Below are 23,041 nucleotides of genomic sequence, written 5' to 3'. Positions count from 1 at the left end.
CTTTTAATGTTCCTAAAGCTTAACTCTGCTTCAGATCCTTTGCATTTGCTGTTTCTTCTGCATGAATATTCTTCCTCCAGATATGGACCACTCCCTCACTGTGTTCAGAGACTGCTGAAACATCACCTCTACAGACAGGCCTTCCTTCAACACTCTACTGAAAACACCACCCTATCTCCTTCTATTTTGCTTTATTCCCTACAAAAATAGTTTCTATTTTGTAATATAGGCATGCGCCACATAACCACATTTCACTCAACAACGGACTGCATATACAACAGCAGTCTCATGAGGTTAGTACCATACAGCCTAGGTGTGTACTAGGCTATATACCATCTAGGTTTGTGTGAGTACACTCTATGATGTTCACACAATGGCGAAATTGCCTAATGACACATTTCTCAGAACATATCCCCATCATTAAGCGACATATGACTGTATATTATTTATGTTATGTAACATTTTATATCACGTATTTCTTCATTTTCTGTCTCATCCCCTAGAAATACGAGCTCCTTGAGGGAAGAAACTTTGACCTGATCGCTTCTCTACATCCAGCACCTAGCATGTAAACTAGCACAAATTAGTTCAATAAATAATTACTGAATTAATAAATGCCTATTACAATTTTTAACAAGGTTTTTTACCTTGTGTATAAACTTGAATGGACTATGATAAGATTACTAAAACTATATTTAATTCAGACTTCCACATAAAGTGGTCTGTCCCATTTCTGAAAGGAAACTTTAATAAAAATATGTCCTTTCTGCACTGAATTTCCAGACCCTAGATTTCTGGATTTCCTCCAAAATAAAGAGACATAAAATGATCCTAATGGGCTAAATTTAAGATCCCATACAATTCTTGGAGATAGAAAGAACGACCATTTCTATTTAAAGCCAAGTTTGTTTTACTCCCCTCAACACACACATACAAGCACAGATACCTTCGTACCTTTATTCTAGTTTTCATTAAGTTAATTTTTTCACCAGGAAATATATTCACAGTTTAAAAAAAAAGTCTGAAAAAGTATCCAGTACAAAGTGTCCCTCCTATCCTTCAAATACCTAGTTCAAACTCGCACCACCAAAAAATAACCACTGGTCTCATAAAGCAGGGATGGCAAATTTTTTCTGTAAAGGGCTAGACAGTAAATATTTTCAGCTGTGTGAGCTATAAAGTCTCTGTCACAACTATTCAACTCGGCAGTTACACAGTGAAAACAGCCTTAGACAACGTGTAAACGAATATGTGTAGTTGCGTTCCAATAAAACTTTATTTGCAAATATAGGCAATGAGCTGAATTTTTCAAGTGGGGTCAAACCCTGACATAGAGCTAAGTTTAAATATGTCTCTTTTATAAAAAATTTTAATAGTAGTGTTTGGAAGGGACTGCAACAAAGAACGCTATTTGAAAGAAAAATTCATCCTACTGCCCATAATGATGTAGTAATATACATTTTCACATAAATATAAGATTTTCATATAAATAGACAAGATTATTCCAAGATGCCTTCTCTATAATTCATAATATGTTACTCCAAATATACTCCTGGGGGCATAATTATGAAGAACTGGAGGAACATTAAAACAAAACAGACTGGTAACCTAACTAACACAGCAGCATGCTGTCAACACTAAACTCTGGCCCAAAACTTTCCCTTAAATGATACATCAAATGTATAATTAACACTTTCACAGAACACATTACAAAACTAAACCAGAGTCCACACTTAAAAACAAACTAAATCTCAATGGTACATTTACCAATCAAATCAATTCCAAAATGCATGTTCCTAATATGTTTTACAAAGGATTTAATAAAATAAATCAAGATTAGAAAGAACCAGCTCTCTTTGAAAAGTACATCATTGCTAGATTGAGTAACCAGCTTCTCAAAATTCAAAAGTATCCGAGGAATATATCTTACCTTAGATGCCATTCTCATAAAAAGTTTGTTTTGATTTTCTGCTGTTCCCATCTTTTCGTTCTTGACTAAATCATTTAGGCTTAGATTATCATCATCATGAAAGTATCTGACCCTTTCTTTTTCCTCATGGGTTAAAGCCTATGACAAAATGAACATTATTAATTTAGTGAAAACATGAGTTTCTGAAGTATTTTTAATGAATTACCTATAAATCTGATATTAAATGTAAAAAAGCCACTATGTATCACAATCTCTACTCTATCTGCTTCCATGTGGAAGAATTTCCATTGGAATAACACTGCCTACTTCTCCTGCCCCTTGACTTTCCTCGTCCCCAGGGATGGAAGGAAGCATGACATTATCTAATTTCTGAGTTTTGAGGAAAAGGAAGAATTGCTTCATCCGTTCTTCTCTCCTCTCTGCTCTTCTCCTCTTTATAGTAAAAATTCCCCACCACTATGGAGGGAAGTCTGCAGTTATCCAGTGTTCAAGTAAGCATATCGAAAACAGAAGTGAAGTATTAGGCAAATGCACTTCAAACAGCTCTATCAGAAACAAAGCTGATATTTTGATTCTCATCTAAATCAATCCTGAGTTCCCCTATCAGCTGGTTCAAGTAAGCATATCGAAAACAGAAGTGAAGTATTAGGCAAATGCACTTCAAACAGCTCTATCAGAAACAAAGCTGATATTCTGATTCTCATCTAAATCAATCCTGAGTTCCCCTATCAGTTGGTTCCATACCTACGTGTGGAAAAGAAAAATGCTATTTATTTCCTCCCAAATCAAATCTCCCCAATACTGTTCTCATATTCCCTTATCCAAATAAAACCTGCTCTTTACTTCTTTGAGATCTTTGGAAACATGTTCCCAATTATTTTTACCCAACATTACTATTCCTATCTTCACTAGCTTAAATCTCATATTCTATGACTTCAACTACTCCCTGCCTCCAGACCCTTAATTTCGGGCCCTCTTATCCTTTCATTATACTTAAAAAGCAAACCTCAATCCTGAATGAATGTGTCTGCCCTCTTTACTCCCATACCAAGTTGCTCGGTAGTAGACAACTCGAAGAGTCCTCGATGTCATCTGGCAATGCATCTATGGATCCCTAGCCAGCTCCGTCATGTCATATAATTCAAACCCTTACTATTCTCCTGCCACATCTCCCCTCCAAACCCCTAATTCCTCCCATTTCATTAGAAGAAGTATCTATCCCAATTCTGTTTGCTGAATGAATTATATACTATCTCTAGCAGCACAGGCACTCAACAGGCAAATGACAAACATTTGACAGAAAAATTCTAAATGAACAAATCTTTTGTGGACCCAATTACCACTTGTACGATCTTTCAAATTTAAAACAAAATATCTAACTTGGGAAAACTGACTACTTTGTTTTTGCCATCTCAAGAGCCTCAAGGTAGTGCTAAAAACTAATTGCTAGAGCTGGAAGATAGAAAAGAACATTAGGTTTTATAAAGGGTCACAGCAACTACATAATTAAGATATTACTGTATTTAGATACCCCATCACCAGGTCTCAAATTAGCTAACATAGATAACAGGTCTGGGAGACCAAGGTTTCCCTAAGAACTATGGTAAATACGCAAAAAGCAGCTAGAAACAATGTCAAAGAAATGTACACTAAAATGAAAATTGCCTTAAACATTCAATGTTCTGTTATTTGAAAATCGTAGTTGAACTGGATTTCATACTGTAAAAGGCAAAAGGATATAATTAGGAGTAAAAGTAATAACATATTTACTACTTTCTAATGTTTGCATTATAAAGCTACATTTCAGATAATATATTGAAGTAGTCTGATGCAAAGAAAGCTCCAAGGGGAAAAAACACATTTTGAATTAATAAACAAAGACATATGTTAAACATACCATCTGTCTCTTCCTTCTTCCTCCTTTAGGTTCCAGAGGCTTTCCTGGTGTGTTCACAGGCCATACTCTTCCAGACTGATCTGTTCTGACAAGGATCACTTCTTGCTGGTCTTCATTCTATGCAAAGATTTAGAGATAACTTTTGAAATTATTGTGACAGTGTTGAATGGTTATATTTAATAACAAAAAAAAGCGTAAAAAAGATTCTAGCTTTCACATAATATTATGGATTACCTTAAGTCTCCTGGACTTTCATTACCCACTATGATGTAAAATGATCATAATCTTTTCAGGGAAAAAATATCCAAAGCTTATTTTATTATTTTTTTAAGAAAAGTAATCATAGAAGCAAACTTCAAAAAAAGTTTTCATCTGGACAATATTAAAAGATGACCAAGTACCAATATTACCACAGGCATTGTATGAGAATGCCCATCACTTATGCAGCAGATGTCATGTTTAATGGATCTCTCTTCAATTTAAAGATCCTACTAAAATTTGATTATAAGAAATAAAGCAACTAAATGACAAAACCTGTTAAATTAGCTACTATAATGACACTCCACACAACTTCTATTCTTTGCATTAAGAGCCCTCAAATGCTTTTCACTTACAACTCTTCAGAAAAGTTATATCCCACACACTTTCAATCCATAATGTTTTCCCTACAAACTTTTAGCCAAATACATGCCTGGTACGATAGAGAATAAGAGTAAACTTTATTCTATGATGAAAACAGAACGTTATTGGAAAGGTTCTAATAAAAAATCACATAAAGAATATTAGATTACTACTTTAGGGGCCAGCCCCGTGGCTTAGCGGTTAAGTGCGCACGCTCTGCTACTGGCGGCCTGGGTTCGGATCCCGGGTGCGCACTGATGCACAGCTTCTCCGGCCATGCTGAGGCGGCGTCCCACATACAGCAACTAGGAGGATGTGCAACTGTGACATACAACTATCTACTGGGGCTTTGGGGAAAAAAAGGAGGAGGATTGGCAATAGATGTTAGCCCAGGGCTGGTCTTCCTCAGCAAAAAACAGGAGGATTGGCATGGATGTTAGCTCAGGGCTGATCTTCCTCACAAAAAAAATAATAAATAAATAAATAATTTAAAAAATATAAAAGATAACTATTTTATAAAAATCAATTTGAAATAAGACCAAGCAAATTATTCACATTTCAATTTTATTCTCAAATCAGAATCAATTATTAAAAATCAATTTCAATTCCATTTTATAGAGATTTTAGTTCCCCTGTTGAAATGGAAGAAAAATATATATACCAATTATTGATCTTACATTCACACATAATATTAAGTGAATAGTAAAGATATTATCACTACTTTTCTTCTTCAATTAAATAACTAACATTAATTAATGAAGTGTTACATTTTAAAGGGTATCTCTACTCTTTCTCTTAGTGGATAATAGAAATGGGCAACACGTTATAATCTAGCTTCTAAGTTTATTACACTGCTAAAGCTGATCTCTCTAAGGACTTTCAAATTACTAAATCTAATAAATACTTATCAACCATCGTCTTCCTTGATTTGAAAGCATTTGATTCTGTATCCTCAGCCTGAAACTCTTCTTATTCCAATTTTAAACACCCTACTCTTTTCTGGTTCTGTCTTACCTCTCTGACCCATTCATTCATTCATGCATTAAATAGTTTTCAAAGTGCCTACCTTACGTAGTAACTAAAAGAAATACAGTCCCTGCCTACAAGAAGCTTATAGCCTACAGCGAAATTTATTCTCTACATGAATTATCATTATAAAGAAAGTCAATTTCACTTCTCCATTTCGAGCCACCCTTCAAATGCTGATGATTCCAGGGTTCCTTGGTTTCCATCTTCCAGTCTAAAACCTAATTATCACTCATACGGCCAAAAAATTCATTATGTTGTACACAAATATAATTATGCCATTCTTTGCTAAAAAATCTGCAGAGACCCCATATCACCTAGGAGATGAATACCATTCTAAGCACGGCCCACAGACCAGTGCCAGTCTGAGAATTACCAGCCATGAAATATTTGTTACCAGTCTGTGACGAGTTAAATACAAAAATTGAGTGTTTATAAATTTTTATAGCAATCTTAAAGAGTACTTTTATGTTGGTTCAATCTAAATAAAAATTTAGACCTGTGTTTTATATTCTTATTTCATTTTTCTACCATTTTTATTGTGTTTTATGAAACTATTAGTCCATGATGGACTGGAAAACTGAAAAGAAAAAACAATCAGTCTGATTCTACACGACAGTCTGACAAACACTGTACTAGATAGTGGAATCAAGGCCAAGCACCTTAACATAGTATGCAAGGCCTTAAAACTCACTTTTTTTCTAGCTCTTCATAATTTTTGTAAACTTACTGTAGATTTTACTTCCTAAACAATTTTAAGCATATTTATATTACTAGACCATAATCCTTTCAGTAACTATTTGTCTACTTACAATTATCTGCCTTTGCTACTTTTCTAGGCCAAAGACCAAGCTATACATTACTTGGTATCTATAGTATCTGGCACAGTGTCAAAAAACAGCGGGTCTCAAGAAATGCCTGATAAATGGAATTAACAAGTTGGTGCCTCAGACATATTAATTATACTCTCAAAGCTGACCCACTGTCCCTTCTACTTTCCTCTTCTCCCTGCTCTTCTACTTTCTGTTCCTCACACATGCCAACACAAAGGACACTAAGTTTTCCCACTTTGGGTACCCAAGACAGAAATATTGAGAACACCAGAAATATTAAGTTCCATATTTGCTACCACATTAATACAGAATACGGAGCTTACTTAAGAATCTATATCAGGATGAACAAACTATGGCCCATAAGCCAAATCCAGCCTGCTGCCTGGCCAAGGGGCTAAGAATGGTTTTTACACTATTAAATGGTTGGCGGGAAATCAAAAGAATAAGATCTTATGACAAATGAAAATTATATGCAATTATAATGTTAGTGTCCATAAATACAGTTTTATTGGAACACAGCCACACTCATTTATGTACTATCTATGACTGCTTTCATGCTACAACAGCATGAAAGTTGTGTAGTTGAGTACTTGTGACACAGACTGGACAGCCCGCAAAGTCTAAAACATTACTATTTGGTCTCTAGAGAAAAAGTCTGCAAACTTTTGATCTATATTATTCTTCAGCTGACACAATGATTCTTTTTACTACCTTAGAACAAGCAAGATAAAACCTTGCAATTGTTTGATAGTATTACAAACAGATCCTCGTGGTAATAGCTAGGGTAAGAGAATGGGATCCAGTGCTCTTTTATTTTGTTGAAACATGCTTGACTTCCACTGTCGGCCATAACAGCTATAACAAAAACCAGATATAACCTGCCACTGTTAAAAAAACTAGATAACACGGCAAAATTCATGAAACCACCATTTTCAGACAGTGGACGCCAGGCAGTAAAGGACTGTGATCCCTGAGAGAAGGGAAACAAGCAAGATGAGCCCTAGGATTGCCACAGCTTTCTACCAAGAGGCACTTTACAGGTTCAAGTGCAGGAAGGGGGAATCCAAACAGAGCTCAGCTTCTTTGTTGACTGAACTGGCATATATTTTAACAGCCTGTTGGAAGTAAGAGAAGATCTAGCGAAGAAAATAGAGCAAACAAACAAAAAAAATGAAGCAAATATTAATGACAATTAAGAACAAAATCTTCTACATAAAAGAAAGGTAGTCATAATATAATTTGGCTTAGCAGTGTCTATTTACAGAATCAAGAGATAACTTTGTTTAGAAATATAGAAGTAAAAGCCAGAGGAACAGCTAAGAACTAAAACTGGCTGCCTCCAGGATTGCGGTAAGGTCTGGAAAGGGCTCAAGACACTGTTATCCTTTGATATAGGCCTTTCAGCACTATTTGTACGTAACACATTGATTAAAAAGAAAAGAGAAGCAAAAAGCATACATTGCTTTGATCCAAAGCTAGTATTAAAAATTCTAAATGCTTGTTTGAAAGCTTTTTCTAGCATTTTGAAAATAAAGGAAAACTCTTCTACTAGATCAAATTTTCCCACCAGTTGGTATTCTGCAAGTTTGCCATCATTGAAGGACATATAACATCTGTTTCCATTTTTATATTTTAAAATTTCAACAAACAAGCAGTTATCATTGTTCTTAATATTTTCATGAGTTTTGAACAATCTCTACTGTACCTCTAATTATGTCCACAGACAGCAGGTTGTTCACTACACACAAGGACCCAACCAAGGCAGCAAGTAGACTGAACACCAAACTACATTATATTCACTGACATGCGTATCCTGGTTCAAGGCTATTTTTTAACTCGTACAAAGGTATTTACAGGACTTCATCTGCTCAAAGAGGCACATTTTTCTAATCCCACAACGGCACCAGATGGACTCATAGAAGCCTTAGTTATGCCTCCTTTTTTCAATTCTTAACACTGTTTATTTGTGTCTTCTTTCTATTTTTTCCCCTTGATCAGCCTTCCTAGAGGCTTACCTATTTTATTAGTTTTTTGCAGTGAATGAACTCTTGGTTTTTTTGATCATTTCTACTTATTTTTGGTTTTCTATTTCAGTAACTTCAGCTTTTATCTAGCCTTCATATCTCATTCCTACTCTTTGATACATTTTCTCTCACCTCTGCTGTGCTGGGTTATCGGCTAATGCCACAGGCAGTACAGCGTGCTTGTTTTGACTCTAGAGTCAGAATGCCCATGTTCCAATCCTGCCTCATTATACAACCTTGCAAGTTGTTTAATTACTTCATTTATAAAACAAACAAAATAATAAAGTGTTTTTCAGGATCAAATAAATTAATACATGTAAAGTATTTAGAACAATGCCTAGGTATAAAGTCATCAATAAGTTTTAGCTATAATTTTTAGTTACCTTTCATTTAACTAATTCTTTATTTATTTGACTGAGTCCTATCTAGGATTTATCCCATCTCATCTCCAAAATTCCTAGAATATTGTTTCTTCTTCATATCTACCTATTATTGTTTCACTTTTGCCTGGTTTTGTTTCTTAATATCATTTTCTTCTTATGAATATTATGCTGTCCTCATAACTGAAGCTACTAAACATATTCAATTTTAAAATCGTTTTTTTTTTTTTTTTGTGAGGAAGATCAGCCCTGAGCTAACATCCAATGCCAATCCCCCTCTTTTTTGCTGAGGAAGATTGGCCCTGGGCTAACATCCGTGCCCATCTTCCTCTACTTTATATGGGACGCCACCATAGCATAGCTTGACAAGCAGTGAGTCGGTGCGTGCCTGGGATCAGAACCAGTGAACGCTGGGCCGCCAAAGCGGAGCGCACGCACTTAACTGGTGCGCCACTGGTCTGGCCCCTTAAAATCATTTTAAGACTGCACTACCATTTTAAATTTACTGGCAATGAATGTTTATACCCCAATTACATTTTATCATCTATCTGAGGGAAAACTAATGTTTTCTGGTATGCTGGTGTGCAAGCTTATCTTAAGTGGGAGTTTTTTTTCCTTCCCTCCCATCTCTCCGCCTACTCTTCCCTTCACTAATCAGTAGCTTTGACACTGTCTCCACTCAATCCCCCAGGATTCCCACTTCTTACAATATCTCAAACTGTGATACTGGGGATATTTCACAGAGTCCAAATAATGGCTGCATGGCTATGTCTGCTTTCTCTACACCTTCCATCATAAACAATTTCCTATGAGCTACAGATCTAAGTACTCAAAGCCTTTTCCAGACCCCTCACACAAACCTTCAAACCCGGGTCAGGCAGAGAGAAGCTGTGCGGGGACCTTTTAATTGCCATCATCTCAGATGAGCTCAATTCTCAGCCGCTCTGCCTATTTTTGGAGTTGGATCCCTGCAAGCTCCAGCTCCTTATTGTTTCATGTTTCTGTTCAGTTTCCCATCCACAGAGAAGTGCAGCTTTATTTTGGAGCCATGTTACATCTCTTCCAATTTTCTCTTTTTATATTTTGTCTGTGACTGCTATGTTTTTATAGAGTGAAGGCCTCAAAGCACTAATGTACCTCTCTATTCATAGCACTCAGAAATGTTGCTCAATAATTTCCAAACTCTTTAGGGTGTAGAGATGACTGTGCAAACTCTGTATCAGTACTGAGATTCAGAAGATAAGAGATAACTCAGACACAAACTGAAAATATATTTCATGACCACATCTTTTAAGTTCTTCAAGCCAACCTGTCAATCCTGGAATTCTTCTAGAGCATGCTCCAGAATTAGAATAAAGGCACATATTTATTTTAGCCTCAGTTTTATTTCTTGTCAAATTGGTATAGTCATGACCTGCCTAATCTCGCACTCATAACGCTGCTGACAGAATAGATACTAACATGTATAAGCTTAAGAAAATTTAATACTAATATAAAGGATCACTACTAAAAAATTTATGAGTAATATTTAAGACTAGACTATAGTTCATTTCACAATTTCAAAAGTGGATTATTTGAGGACATGTTTAACTGCTACTGATTTTAATTATGTTAAGCAGATATTTTCTAAAGCCAGTGTAATATCTGGCTCTAACATAATATGAAAAGCCAATTCAATTCTTCAGTCTCCTTTCCTTCGTTCATCATTGCTTCTTTGTAATCCTTAAATATGAAGCTAGCTATGAGAATATAACTTTATATTTTTAACCAGGTTCCTTGCAGCATTTGCTGTATGGGGTGGGGAGGGAAGAGAGGAGAGGAGAAGATTCAGAAATTTTTTAAATGTTGACTGACATTTTGGAATTTTTTTCACACTAGAATAATAGAATTCTTTTAGATGTGAAAAAATTTTTAGTTATTTTACCAGTTATAAAATAGATAAATTTAAGGACCACAAATGTTATATTTCCTATATCAACAATAGCAATGAAATCTAAAAACTGCCTTATATTTTTCCTATTTAAAAACAAACCAAGACAACTTTTTCATATAGAAATTAATATTGATATAATTTTATAAAGTTGTAAAATATACTTCATTTTATTTTAGTAACCTTGTAACATAGGCATTATTAAGCCACATTTTACTAATGAAGATACTAAGGATCACATACAATAAATGATGAAATTCCAGCCCTAATTCTAGATCTTTGGCTTCAAAATCCCATGCTATTTCCATTACACGCTAGTTGTATTACTCCATTTCTCTCATAAAATGAGTTAGTAAAAATGACTTTTCAGTAAACACTGTCACTTTTTGAAAACAAAAAGTAAGTTAACAATGCTCTTATAACTGGTGATCTGTTTTTCAGTTATGGAAAATTTCTTTCACCTAAATGAAAATTTGCCCATCTTTTGACTGAGAATGATTGAGTATCTTATTAAGGACTCAACAACAAAGCCAAATTATAACTGTTGGTTTAATAAATTTTGAGGCTATCTGGCTTTGGATGAAACTGTGGGCAATCTGAAAAGGTATGTCCATAATTGTTATAAACAGTAAATCAAAAATACTGCAGACTTTTCATTTTTTTTAATATTCTATTTCATTCCATTTGATCAATAAACTTATAACACTCAGAATTACTTTAATCACTATATAATCCAATAGCATGAATGTGTCTAAAAAGATGAAAAAGATATGGTTCTAGTTGTAAGGAATCATAAACAAAATGGCCGGGGGGAGAAGAAAGAAATCGGGGTTTATATAAACTTCATTAGACTATTAAGATAAAGTATAAATCAAGTAGTACTGGATCAGAAGGGATGGAGAAATGGATTCATTCTTGGATACAACTGAACTGGGTCTTCAGAAACAAAGATGGAAGGCTAAAGGGCTTAGAAGTAAAGGGAAAAGCACAAAACAAAAGCACAAAGATCCAGTAGTGTTTAAAGATTTCTAAGCAAAGGTATATTCGTGTTTTAGAAAATTTTTAAATTTATATTACATTTCAAAGTTCTCAATAATATTTTAATGGATCTTGTCTCAAGATAAATAACTTAGCTAAAGGAGTAAAAAAGGTGACACGCGACCTGAGGTTCTAACTCCCCAAATCCAGAGTTCTTCAACTATACCACAATTCTTTCAACTATACCACAATCGCATTTAGATTCTGATGGCAATTTAAAGGACACTTTGGGGCCGGCCCCGTGGCTTAGCGGTTGGGTGCGCACGCTCCGCTGCTGGCGGCCTGGGGTTCAGATCCTGGGCGCGCACCGAAGCACCACTTCTCCGGCCATGCTGGGGCCGCGTCCCACATGCAGCGGCTGGAGGGATGTGCAGCTATGACATACAACTATCTACTGGGGCTTTGGGGAAATAAATAAATAAAATTATAAAAAAAAAAAATAAAGGACACTTTGGTGAGTAAAGGAATAGTGGCAAGAAGATCACTTGGGATATCATTGTAATACTCTAAGCAAGAGATGATGAGGCATTGAACTAGGGCAGTGACTGCAGAAATTAAAAGGATGAGATATGTACAGGAAGGAAGGCAAGGTAAAACAACACTACTTGGTGACAATTTGAATATGCTGCCAGAAAAAGGAATTAAGGACATTTCCACGGTTTTTAACTCAGAAAAACAGAGGGATGATCATGCAATGAAGAGAAGAGAAATTATATATTAAGGGGATGGTTTTATAAATTCTGAAGTTATGGTACACCCATAAAAGTCTAGCAGACAACTGAAAATACTAGTTTAGAGCCTGGCATAGAGTTCAGAGCTAGAGTTAAAGATTTGAGATTCAAATTCACAAAAAGAAGTCAACTGAAACCATGAAACTGGGAGATATAGTCAGGATGAGAATAGAGATTTGATCCTTGTCTACCTATCCAATCTCATCTTTCCATACCCTCACTCATAGCTTACTCTATAACCACTCACAACAACATACCATCTTTAAACATACAATCTCGCCCTCACCTTTGCACCCTTACCCATGCTGCCCTGCCTGGATCACCCTTTCCTATTGACTTGCCAGAAGAGGATGGTAAAGTTGTTCAGGGAAAAGAAAGTTGTTTTTTTGTTTGTTTTAAGAACACAGAGACTTAAGCATATTTGCAAGTAATGAAAAAGGGGCCAACAGAGAGAAAGCAATTGAAAACTCCACACAAGAGAAGAGATAACCGGCGGGAAATGGTTCCAGGGGACGGAAAAGGAATGCGATTAAGAGCACTGGTGAAGAACTTGGCCCTAAAGGAAATGAGAACGCTGCTCCCACTACCAGATGAGAGATGCAGAAAGATTAATTTCAGGGAGAATAGACAGAAATTTCAAACATTCCTAACCATCCGTTCCTGGATCGTAGACATTCCCCGAAAACATTCAAACTTACAATCTCTATTTGCCCAGTGAGGTAGGAAGCAAAGTGATTACTAAGAATAAAGCAGGGAATGTGGGGAGAATGGTGATAGTTTCGAGTAACTGCTGAAGAAATGAAAGTAAGAGTTTTTATTGTTGTTGTTGTTGTTTGCAAGCAAATCTGCAGGAAAAATAGGTCATTCTGAATTTCTTCAGTCTCCTTTCCTCAAACAAATTCTAGAAACTATATTATTGGGACACTGAATACACTGATATGATTACAATTTCATTTAATGATAAATACTGTGTAGCATGGAAAAATGCTGCTGATAGAATAAGTAGGAAAAAACAAAAAAAAAGATTACAATTATGTAAAATTATGCATGTGTTTACATATTTATAATGGACAGAGGCTTGAGGGAAATATCAAAAAAATAAAGAGAATGTGGATTTCTTTTTTGCTTTGTTCTGTTAACTGTGCAAAAATATTTAACATATCATTAGGAAGGAAGGAAAGGAGGAAGGAAAGAAGAAAAGAATGAAGAGAATCTGGAGAGAAATACTTTTAAAATATTTATCAGAGAGTTATCCCTGAACGGTAGGATGCGGGAGGATTTTTATTTTCCCCTTTATGGTTTTCTTGCATTTTCCACATTTCTACAAAGAATATATATTATAATTAGAAGTCATCTAAGAATGGATAAATAAAGAAAAACACACTTTATTTTTTCAAGCCCATATATAAAATCACTTTAACAGAAATTTTTCTATTAAATTATGTGAGCATTTCTAGACAACTTAAATTTTTGTGTTTAGAGCTTGCATAACTGTTGCATATAAAATTGGTTTTAACATCTAGGCAAGATTTTCTTTTTATATTTCAAACATTATCTTATCAATCTAAGTCAAAGCAATTATTTTGAATAATTTTTATTTATCTTAATAATTTTAAATTACACACACACACCTAACCTTATTTCTTGCCATCAAATTAAAACTTAATTGAGACTCAGTTCATTCTGCACTTAATTTATTCAAAAAATGAAGATAAATAGCCTCATAGAATTTTAACAAGAATTAAATAAATTTATATAAAGTGCTTAAAACAAGTCTTGGCACACAGTATGCCTCCAAAAAAAATCATCTATTAGTAATAATAATGGTAACAGGGGTAGTATTACTATAGATGTCAATTAATATCATTGTCTTGAAATTCAATGAAATAAATTTAGAAATAGAGCCTAAGTAAAAAATAAGATATTATTAAAGGAAGTAAAAGCAAATTGGTTTTCTTAATGTAATAATTCTTTATTAAACATATCCTATAATGCTCAGATGGCAAGAATTTCTAAACCAAACCATAATTTATAACATTATTTTTAGACTTAAAGAATCACATACAGACGATTTCCTTAGCACTTCTGGGTAGATAGGAACATAACAAAAACCACAAATTTTTTCTATGGTTCATTGTGATATAATTTCAAGTGTTTTTGCCTTCTTTTGTTTTTTTGGGATTTGGTGGTATTCAGTTTTACTCAACTGATTTTATTTTCTCTTCCTCACAAATCTTTATTAGCAACTGTCAACTACAATTATTCTAGTCAGAACCTGCTTGGTACCTGCATACTTATTATGTACCAAAAAAATGAAAACTACATTTTTAGCTTTTCTAAAAACTAATTAAATTTGACTTCTTATAACTATCTTCAACAACTTGTTATGCATTCTACAATAGGGTTAAAGTAATTTTTAAATATATACAAGGATAAAACTTACTTTGGGGTTGATTTGTTTCAATTAAAATGTTTTCCCCTTAAATTGCAAATATACAGTATAAATATGTGACATCATCCTTGCACTTCCCCCCTAAAAAATTTGGAAAGACAACATATAAGAATCAAACCCTTCAAGAGAACATAAAAGACTCAAATGCTATTGAATACTATAAGGACTCACTATTTCCCATATATATGGAGTAACATTTCATTTTTCCCTTAAATTTAATTATACAACCAAAAAAGAAATGAAATGCTGATGATAGTAGACTTAGTAAGAAAAAAGCTAATGGGAAAAAAAAAAAAAACTTGGGGGGATAGAGGCAAATTGGTGGAGGCTGCTGGGTCATTCTTCCCTCTCCATGGAAACCAACTAGTTATGGCTTCAATATCTGTTGGAGAGCCGTGGTTCAAAATTTGAGACAATCCACAAAATGTTTTTTCACCTCAAAATTCAACTTAATAAATATACAATCACAACTACCCCAAATAATTACAAGCTTCTCTAAATGATTACACTTAGGAGAATACTCTTCACTAAACAATCAAAAAAAAAAACTGCCCCAGAATGAATAAAATATGCCCTATAGTCATACTAGTGGGTGTTTCCTATTCAATGATTGATGCCTATGGGTCATCTCTCCCACCTAGGATAATACTCAGCAGCCATGTTAAAGACTTTTTCTGTGGCACAGAAAAGTGCCACAATGACAGTGCCATATGTCAGTGCCATATGACAGTGCCATAAGTCTTACAGATAGCAGTCATAAAGAGAATAGCTTTTCCTTTGGCAAAGTTACAAAAATGATAAGATCCAAAAATAATGGCTATAGCCTCAAAACATTCTCTGGATGCCCAGATTGCATTCGGCCCTCTTCACTACACTCTCATGTTCATACTTTTCCTTTGGAGCACCATCAAAGCTGTAATTATCTATTTGTATAATTAATCTTATTTATATGTTCTCCTTCCAGACAGAATGTTTTCCAAAGGAAAATATGATGCCTGAATTAAGGTCTCAAGTAAGAACAGAAGGCAGCTAAGAAAAAAGTGGGAAAGAAGAATATTCTAAGCAAAGACTTTGTGCAAAGGTACTGAGGCAGGAAGGAAAGCAGCTACTCCAGAGGGCCAGATGATGCTGAGGAAGAAATGATGGTCATCTTAGCATAGTAGATAAGAAAAGCAAACAGCAAATTTAAGAAATATTTAGCAGGGCCGGCCCTGTGGCTTGGCGGTTAAGTGCGTGCGCTCCGCTGCTGGCGGCCCGGGTTCGGATCCCGGGTGGGCACCGACGCACCGCTTCTCCGGCCATGCTGGGGCCGCGTCCCACATACAGCAACTAGAAGGATGTGCAACTATGACATACAACTATCTACTGGGGCTTTGGGGAAAAATAAATAAATAAATAAAAATTAAAAAAAAAAAAAAAAGAAAGAAATATTTAGCAGGTACAACTGACACTATTTCATGATGGACTCAATGTGACATGCGAGAAAAGTGAACAGATATAAGATTCTATATACTACTATAAAATGTGTTCACATTTCTATATCATCTACGAAACTATTTTGCTTTAATTTAGCTTAAAATGTTTGCTCTTTAGCAATAGTCTATTTAAAGAAATGAACCCTATAGTTACACATAAGATACTATTTCTAACTGTAGAGCACAGAAATAAGGGATACTTTAGGGAGGGTAAAAAAATAGGCTGAACTGTATACAAACTATAACTCCACTGACCTATTTTGCTTGGCTGAGGAAGAAACTAGCTAAATGACTAAAAAGAGATAACATTTTTGTGCACCTACCTTGTATCAGGAAAGGCTATACTATCAACTAAAGTATACTTATGGTAATATAACGTGCTAAATAGTGGAATAAATGCAAAGCTACAATAACGTTTATTTCAGATTTAAAATATTTGATTTAGAAAATTGAGAAGGCAAGTGCTTCTATAAAGAAGGAAGTGAACAGTATTTGTTGAATAAAGGTCAAACCTCACTGCTTAAAAATGAAAGGCAGATCATCAACACGATAGTTTTTTAATCTTGTAATTAATTTTTTTTTCTGTTTTACTATTTTTATGGGGATCAGTTGTAGAAACTGGTATGCTAAAACACAGAAAAACAGTCTAGATGTACACATATTCTTGGAATCACAGCAATGGTAATACAGTGAACTTACAATGTATCTAAGAGTCAGATTCAAAAGATAGCGTTAGGGCAATAATCAAGTATGGTCAAACTATTGGAAATACTTTAAAATCATGAGTTAAGTATCTGACTTTATGTACAAACTGCCACAGATGAGTCTTTAATTATTAGTTAATGTTTCTCTATGGCCCTCTAAGGCCTTCAGTTAATTCCCCAATTTCTTTCAAGAGAATGTCTATGAAAACCTTCCCTACAAAGCTGTCCGCTTTAATAATGTATTTCTCTTTTTTGCCAGCAGTGTGAACTAAACTTTAAAGCCACTGTACCATCATGCAGTGCCTATTTCATTATTTACTGCAAATAGTGAGCTGAATTTCCTACACTGTCCAAAAAAAAAAAAAGCTTAGAGCTGAATTCCCTTAGATTAAATGTGTTCCTGATATGATTCCATTGAAGTACTATTAACAAGTAGAAGTTATAAATGGGCAGCTTAGGATCTAACATATTAAAGAATTAAGATTAGATTTTTTTCTCATATAGAACTGGCAATCTTCCAAAACTCAATGGCTCTCATCACTCAGTGTCCAAGTACAAGTTACACAGAGATACTATGTAGTTGGGTTATTGTTTAAATAAGGAAGCTACACTCGTGGGAAGGCCAGATACAGGATTTCGAAGTTCTTGGATCATTTTTAAGATTTATAAAACTATAGAGAAGAAAATAAATTGAAGACGTTCATACAACAAATATTTCAAGTATTTCTTGGCTGTCTACAATGTGCCAAGAATTACCCTGGGCACTAGATATGAACTGAAAGAAACAGCCCTTGCCCTAAATACTAAATAATTCACCCTCTAAAAGGGAAGAGAAAGAAGCAAACCAATAACTACAAGTGCTGATGGTTTTTCACTAAAGCCAAAATGATATTCATAGATCGTTGAATCTAGAGATTTACCTTGTTCATACAACCTAACATTTCTAACAAAAAAGCCAAGAAATGAAAGCATTCCTCCCTGTTCAACTGTTCTACAAATGAGATTTTCTTTTCTCTGAAAGGGCAAAATTTCTATCAGAAGTATTTCAAGATTTTCCTCTAACAAGTCAGCACATTTCTGTGTTGTAGTAAACAACTTTGTTTTCTACTCTCATTTCTTAACAAAACTACTTTGAAAGCCAGATAAGTCAAAGGTCTAGCCCTGATGGAATAAACGACTTTAATGGCAGGAGAGAATTCTTTCAGAATTATTGCAGAAGTTTGTTTTACGTATACACCTGGTAAAGCTTGAACTAAATGTGCAAGTGTCCCATCTCTGCAGAGAAGATGAAAATTTTTCTTTCTGGTCAAAGAATCCTTAGAACAAAAACCTTTGTATTTGAAGATTCAAAGGGCTATACAGTTTCCAAAAGAGGCTCAAGAATAGAAATTTTACTTTGTATACTACTTGGAATACAACTTTGAATTCTACTCCACTGAGTTATAAGGTCCAACACTCAAAAGTCAGGAGGAGATAAAAATCATAAAGACATCAGTAATAGTTTAGAGTTATATGCTCAAGGGATGAGATATAGTCTGTCAATTACTCTACAATATCCTTAAAACAGTAGAGGAAATGTTATTTACCATAAGATCTGCTTCAATTTTTTTTCAGTTGAATTGCTTTCAATTTCAAGAATCCCCTGAAATCCAGACACAGCTTTAGAACCCTTTCATATAAAGCGACAAGTGTCAGGAAAGAGAGAGGTATAGATTAGAGGGGGATGACAAGAATATAAATATATATAATTTGAAAAGATAAATTCCACTGAGAATACTTTAAAGACCTTTGAAATTTCAAAAGAGGAAAAAATTACAACTGTAGGAAAGGATTAGAAAAAAGGCTTTATGAAGGAGATAAAGACAAACTGAAAAGTAGACAAGTCTCAAGAGGGTGATAGCTGACACACACAATTAACAGCATGTGTAAATATCAAAGAGACATGTAGGTTATGTGTAAGAGAGCCTTGGAGGTAAGGCTGGAAAATGGGGCTATACTGTGGAAGGCTATACTGTAGGAAGATGCAGTATTTAATATAGTTAGTACTAAGAAACCACATAAACATTCCAGAGTACAAAAGTATTATGACCACAAGGACACTCGAGAAAATAAATTTGGCAGAAGTGTACAAGACGGACTGTCAAGTACACCTAGTTTTAGCTATCCTCTTTTAGTTCCTCCTTTTTAATCCTACTTGTAGTTTCTCGTTCTCAATTCCTTAATCTGTGCAAATTCTAAATTATCCACGTTTTTAAAACATTAGCTAGCGCAACTTAGTAAAAACAGCCAATTTCATAAACATACTCTCTATACTATTATCTAAGTCATTAATAATGTTAGCTTTAAGAAAATTCTATGGAACTTGACTTCATACATTCTCATCTCCTCTCATACTGACATTAAATTATGTAAACCAATCTTTGAGAACAGTCTTTTAAAATCTGTTATAAACCTCATCATAAACCTCTCAACACTGTAATGCACCCAACTCAGCCCTTCAACTTTTTCTATCTACATTTACTCTCATGGTGACTTCATGCAGTACTGTGGATTTAAATACCATCTATATGTTAATAAGTCCCCAATTTCTATCTCCAGCCAAGGCTTCTCCTAACGCCCAACTATATCTGCCTGCCTACTTAACATCTCCGCTTGTTCCACATCTAAAAGACACCCAAACTCAATATATCAAAAATAGAACTCCTAATCTTCACCTGAAAACCTACTCCTCCTCTTTCCTCCACATCTCAAATAATGGCCACTCTATTCTTCCAGCTGCTCAGGCTAAAAACTTTGGAGTTGCCTCCTCTCTTTATCTCATATCCCTCTCCCACCTAAAACATCATAAAAATCCTGTCAGCTCTCTTCTCAAAATATATACAGAAAACATTTATACATATACAAAATCTAATCACTTCTAACCATCTTCTCAGCTACTATCTTGATCAAAGCCACTATCATTTCTTGTGTGCATTATTGCAAAAGTTTAACTAGACTCCAGCTTCTGCCCTTACTCTCCTTCAATTTATTCTTAACAAAGTAGCCATGGATGGTCCTGTCAAAATATATTTTCTGCTCCAAATCCTTTAACAGCTTTTCTTCTTGCCCAGATAAGAGGCTACTTCCTTACTCTGACTTTCAAGTTTAACATGAATTGGCCCCCCATAGTCTCTCCAACCTGGATCTCCTATTTCGCTCTCTCTCATTCATTCCACTCCAGCAACACTGGTCTCCTTGCTCTTCTTTCTACACATAAACATGTTCCCATCTTTGGACCTTTAAATTCTCTGTTCCTCACGTCCAAAGCGTCACTCAGATACACAGATTCCTGCTTCACTTACTTCAAGTCTTTGCATCAATGTCACTTTTTCAGTGAGAATTCGCCTGTGTACCCCAAGTCACCAGCACATCTGGCACTCAAGATCCCCACTACCTTGTCACACGATGTATAACTTTCTAATATGCTGTATAATTTATTTTTATCATTTATTGTCTCTCTCTCTCTACCCAAGTGAAACTCCACGTAAGCAGGTGTTTTTATCTGCTTTAATACATGGATGAATGAATCATGGAACAAAATAATTTATTTTATATGAAATGGATGCAAACTCAAGTCTCTCATTCTGCAGGGGAAGAATTTAAGGAGCAGTTTGACTAGTACAAGGTCAAACAGTCAGTAAATGACAGAGTTCAGAATAAAACCAGGCTTCCTTGGCCTAAGCTTTTTTCCATCAGGATACACTGGTGGAACATAAGAGAATACATATGAAAATAAGTTTTAAAAAACAAGCAAACAAACAAGCACACAAATATACATACCACACAGATACAGATACATTTCATATTAAAATACTACCACTTCCAAGTAGTAATATTATATTAGGCAATTGTATACCTACAAACAAAGTTTTATTACTTACCTCTACCCCAGATTTTTTCGATGATATCTGTGTTTTAGTTTCTGTAAATTTATTTGCCTTTTCAAGTTGGGCTTTAAGTTGTTCAGCTAATTCCTTCAAAAAGAAAAGCAAGAAAAATAGGTGTGATATATAGTTTAATTCTTCATTGCAGAATATTTCAAACTTATACAACAGAAAGGAAAATAGCATAGCAAACACCCATGCAGCCATCACGTAAATTCAGTTACCAACTCACAGCCTAGTGTATTACTTTTTAATGAACTTATCTCAGTTACAAACTTCTCAAATACCTGTGGCATTTGTTTATGCTTTGAAGGTAAATAATTACAAGGACATATATTTTAGGGGAGATAGGGAGATGGAGGAAATACATAACCTTAAGAATGACATTTTTATAATTCCTTAGATATTATAAACTTCCAATACTCAAAATTTCAGTTATTTATAACAAGGAAGTCATCACAACATGTAAAATATTACCTTATTACTGATAAGTAATTGAGATAAAAATTCTGAATATATTTCATTTTTACTCTAGGAAGTCAATAGGAATTCATATAAAACAAGTGACATATAAGGCAATAAATCACAAAGAAATAAATTAAATAAATAGATTTATACAACAAGCAAAGAAAAGCATTCTCCACTGAAATGGTTCCATGAGCACAGGAACACTTCTTTTAACATAAGGTAACCTCCTAACTTGGTGACCTCTCTTTCACTATTTTAACTCATTCTTTTGTGCTTTCAAAACTCAAACATTATTTTCTTGCTATTGTTATTGTTGTTGTTGGTTTGTCTCTCTTACCAATCTCTGGGCCGAAGTTCTGAGTTGAAGTTTATGGTTACCAAAGACCAGATTCAAAGAGGGAGAGCAGCATATCCAAGACATGCCTTTTATTAGACATACGAACTAATAAAAACAGAAGTATCTTGTTTGGCCACCTTTTGTTCTACTGAAGAGTGTTATACTGATGGTATACCAAAACAGAAGACTACTTAAAGATCACTTATATTTGGGTTTGAGATAAGTACATACGTATGACCATAAGGGAATCTATTCTGTCAAGACACGGAAAGCTGTCCGGCTTTACCACTCTACCATGTGCAACGTGACATGTATAACATGAATGTGACAAGATAATAAATAAATAAATAGATAGGTAGCTGCAGTTTTTACCAAATCCTCCTTATTTCGAGTCAATTCTGAGGTAAACCAGTCTTAAATCACAACAATATTATGGGAATTAAATGAGCTAACCTATACAAACCTCTAACACATTATCAGGCACAAACACACTGCTTTAAAATTTGAAAAAGTGAATTAACCATCCTTTTTAGGAGCTCATTTTTTAGGTTCCTAAGTAAGGGAATTTAAGAAAGTAATCAACATTCTTAATAATATATGACTAAAAAAGGGAAAGAAGACATATTTATCTCCCTCAAATATGCTCAATAAGCTAGAAATGTAAGCATAAAGCAAATAGCAAAAGTAAAAAAGAAGCATTTAGTTTCCTAGGTTCTTAAATTTCAGAAATCTGTCAGAAAAAGTAGATAACTTAGGGGCTGGCCCAGTGGGGTAGTGGTTAAGTGCGTGTACTCTGCTTCGGCAGCCCAGGGTTCGCAGGTTTGGATCCCGGGCGTGCACCAATGCACCGCTTGTCAAGCCATGCTGTGGTGGCATCCCATATAAAGCAGATGAATATGGGCACGGATGTTAGCTCAGGGCCAATCTTCCTCACAAAAAAACCAAAAAAGTAGATAAATTATTTAGAAGTAGGCATAGTACTGTTTTTAGAAGTGTTCAAGAATTTCTTTAAAGAATCAATATGCAGCAGTTATTTTCAAAATGTGCTACATCCACACTGCTAAAGAACTTCCAAAATTAATCGTAAGAAGTTAAATATTTAATTACTATTCTCCAAAAGAACAACTTATAAATCTTACCATATTTCCCATCATTTCTGCCTTGATAATCTTAGCTCCCAACTTGTTCTTCTCATCAACACTCAGGATGTGGATAGCCTCATCCTCTGGACTACTTCTGTTTGAACAGGTCAGATTAACAGCATATGAAATA

General features: G+C 34.7%; 1 protein-coding gene across 4 annotated transcripts in view; it reads right to left on the bottom strand.

Annotated features, from left to right (window-relative positions):
* The window catches only part of CWF19L2 (CWF19 like cell cycle control factor 2), a 124,751-nt gene that overhangs the window by 53,204 nt on the left and 48,506 nt on the right, over positions 1-23,041 (bottom strand). For all 4 annotated transcript variants that reach the window (XM_058545300.1, XM_058545302.1, XM_058545301.1 and 1 more), the window contains 4 exons: positions 22,909-23,005; positions 20,962-21,054; positions 3,828-3,944; positions 1,931-2,068 (listed from right to left, as the gene is read on the bottom strand). In XM_058545300.1, the coding sequence (XP_058401283.1) occupies positions 1,931-2,068; positions 3,828-3,944; positions 20,962-21,054; positions 22,909-23,005 (445 nt within the window). The remainder of the gene's footprint in view (positions 1-1,930; positions 2,069-3,827; positions 3,945-20,961; positions 21,055-22,908; positions 23,006-23,041) is intronic.

Source organism: Diceros bicornis, chromosome 7, assembly GCF_020826845.1.
Source record: "Diceros bicornis minor isolate mBicDic1 chromosome 7, mDicBic1.mat.cur, whole genome shotgun sequence".
Lineage (NCBI taxonomy): Eukaryota > Metazoa > Chordata > Mammalia > Perissodactyla > Rhinocerotidae > Diceros > Diceros bicornis.
Note: the sequence above shows the minus strand (reverse complement) of the source record. Positions and strands in the feature narration are given on the sequence as shown.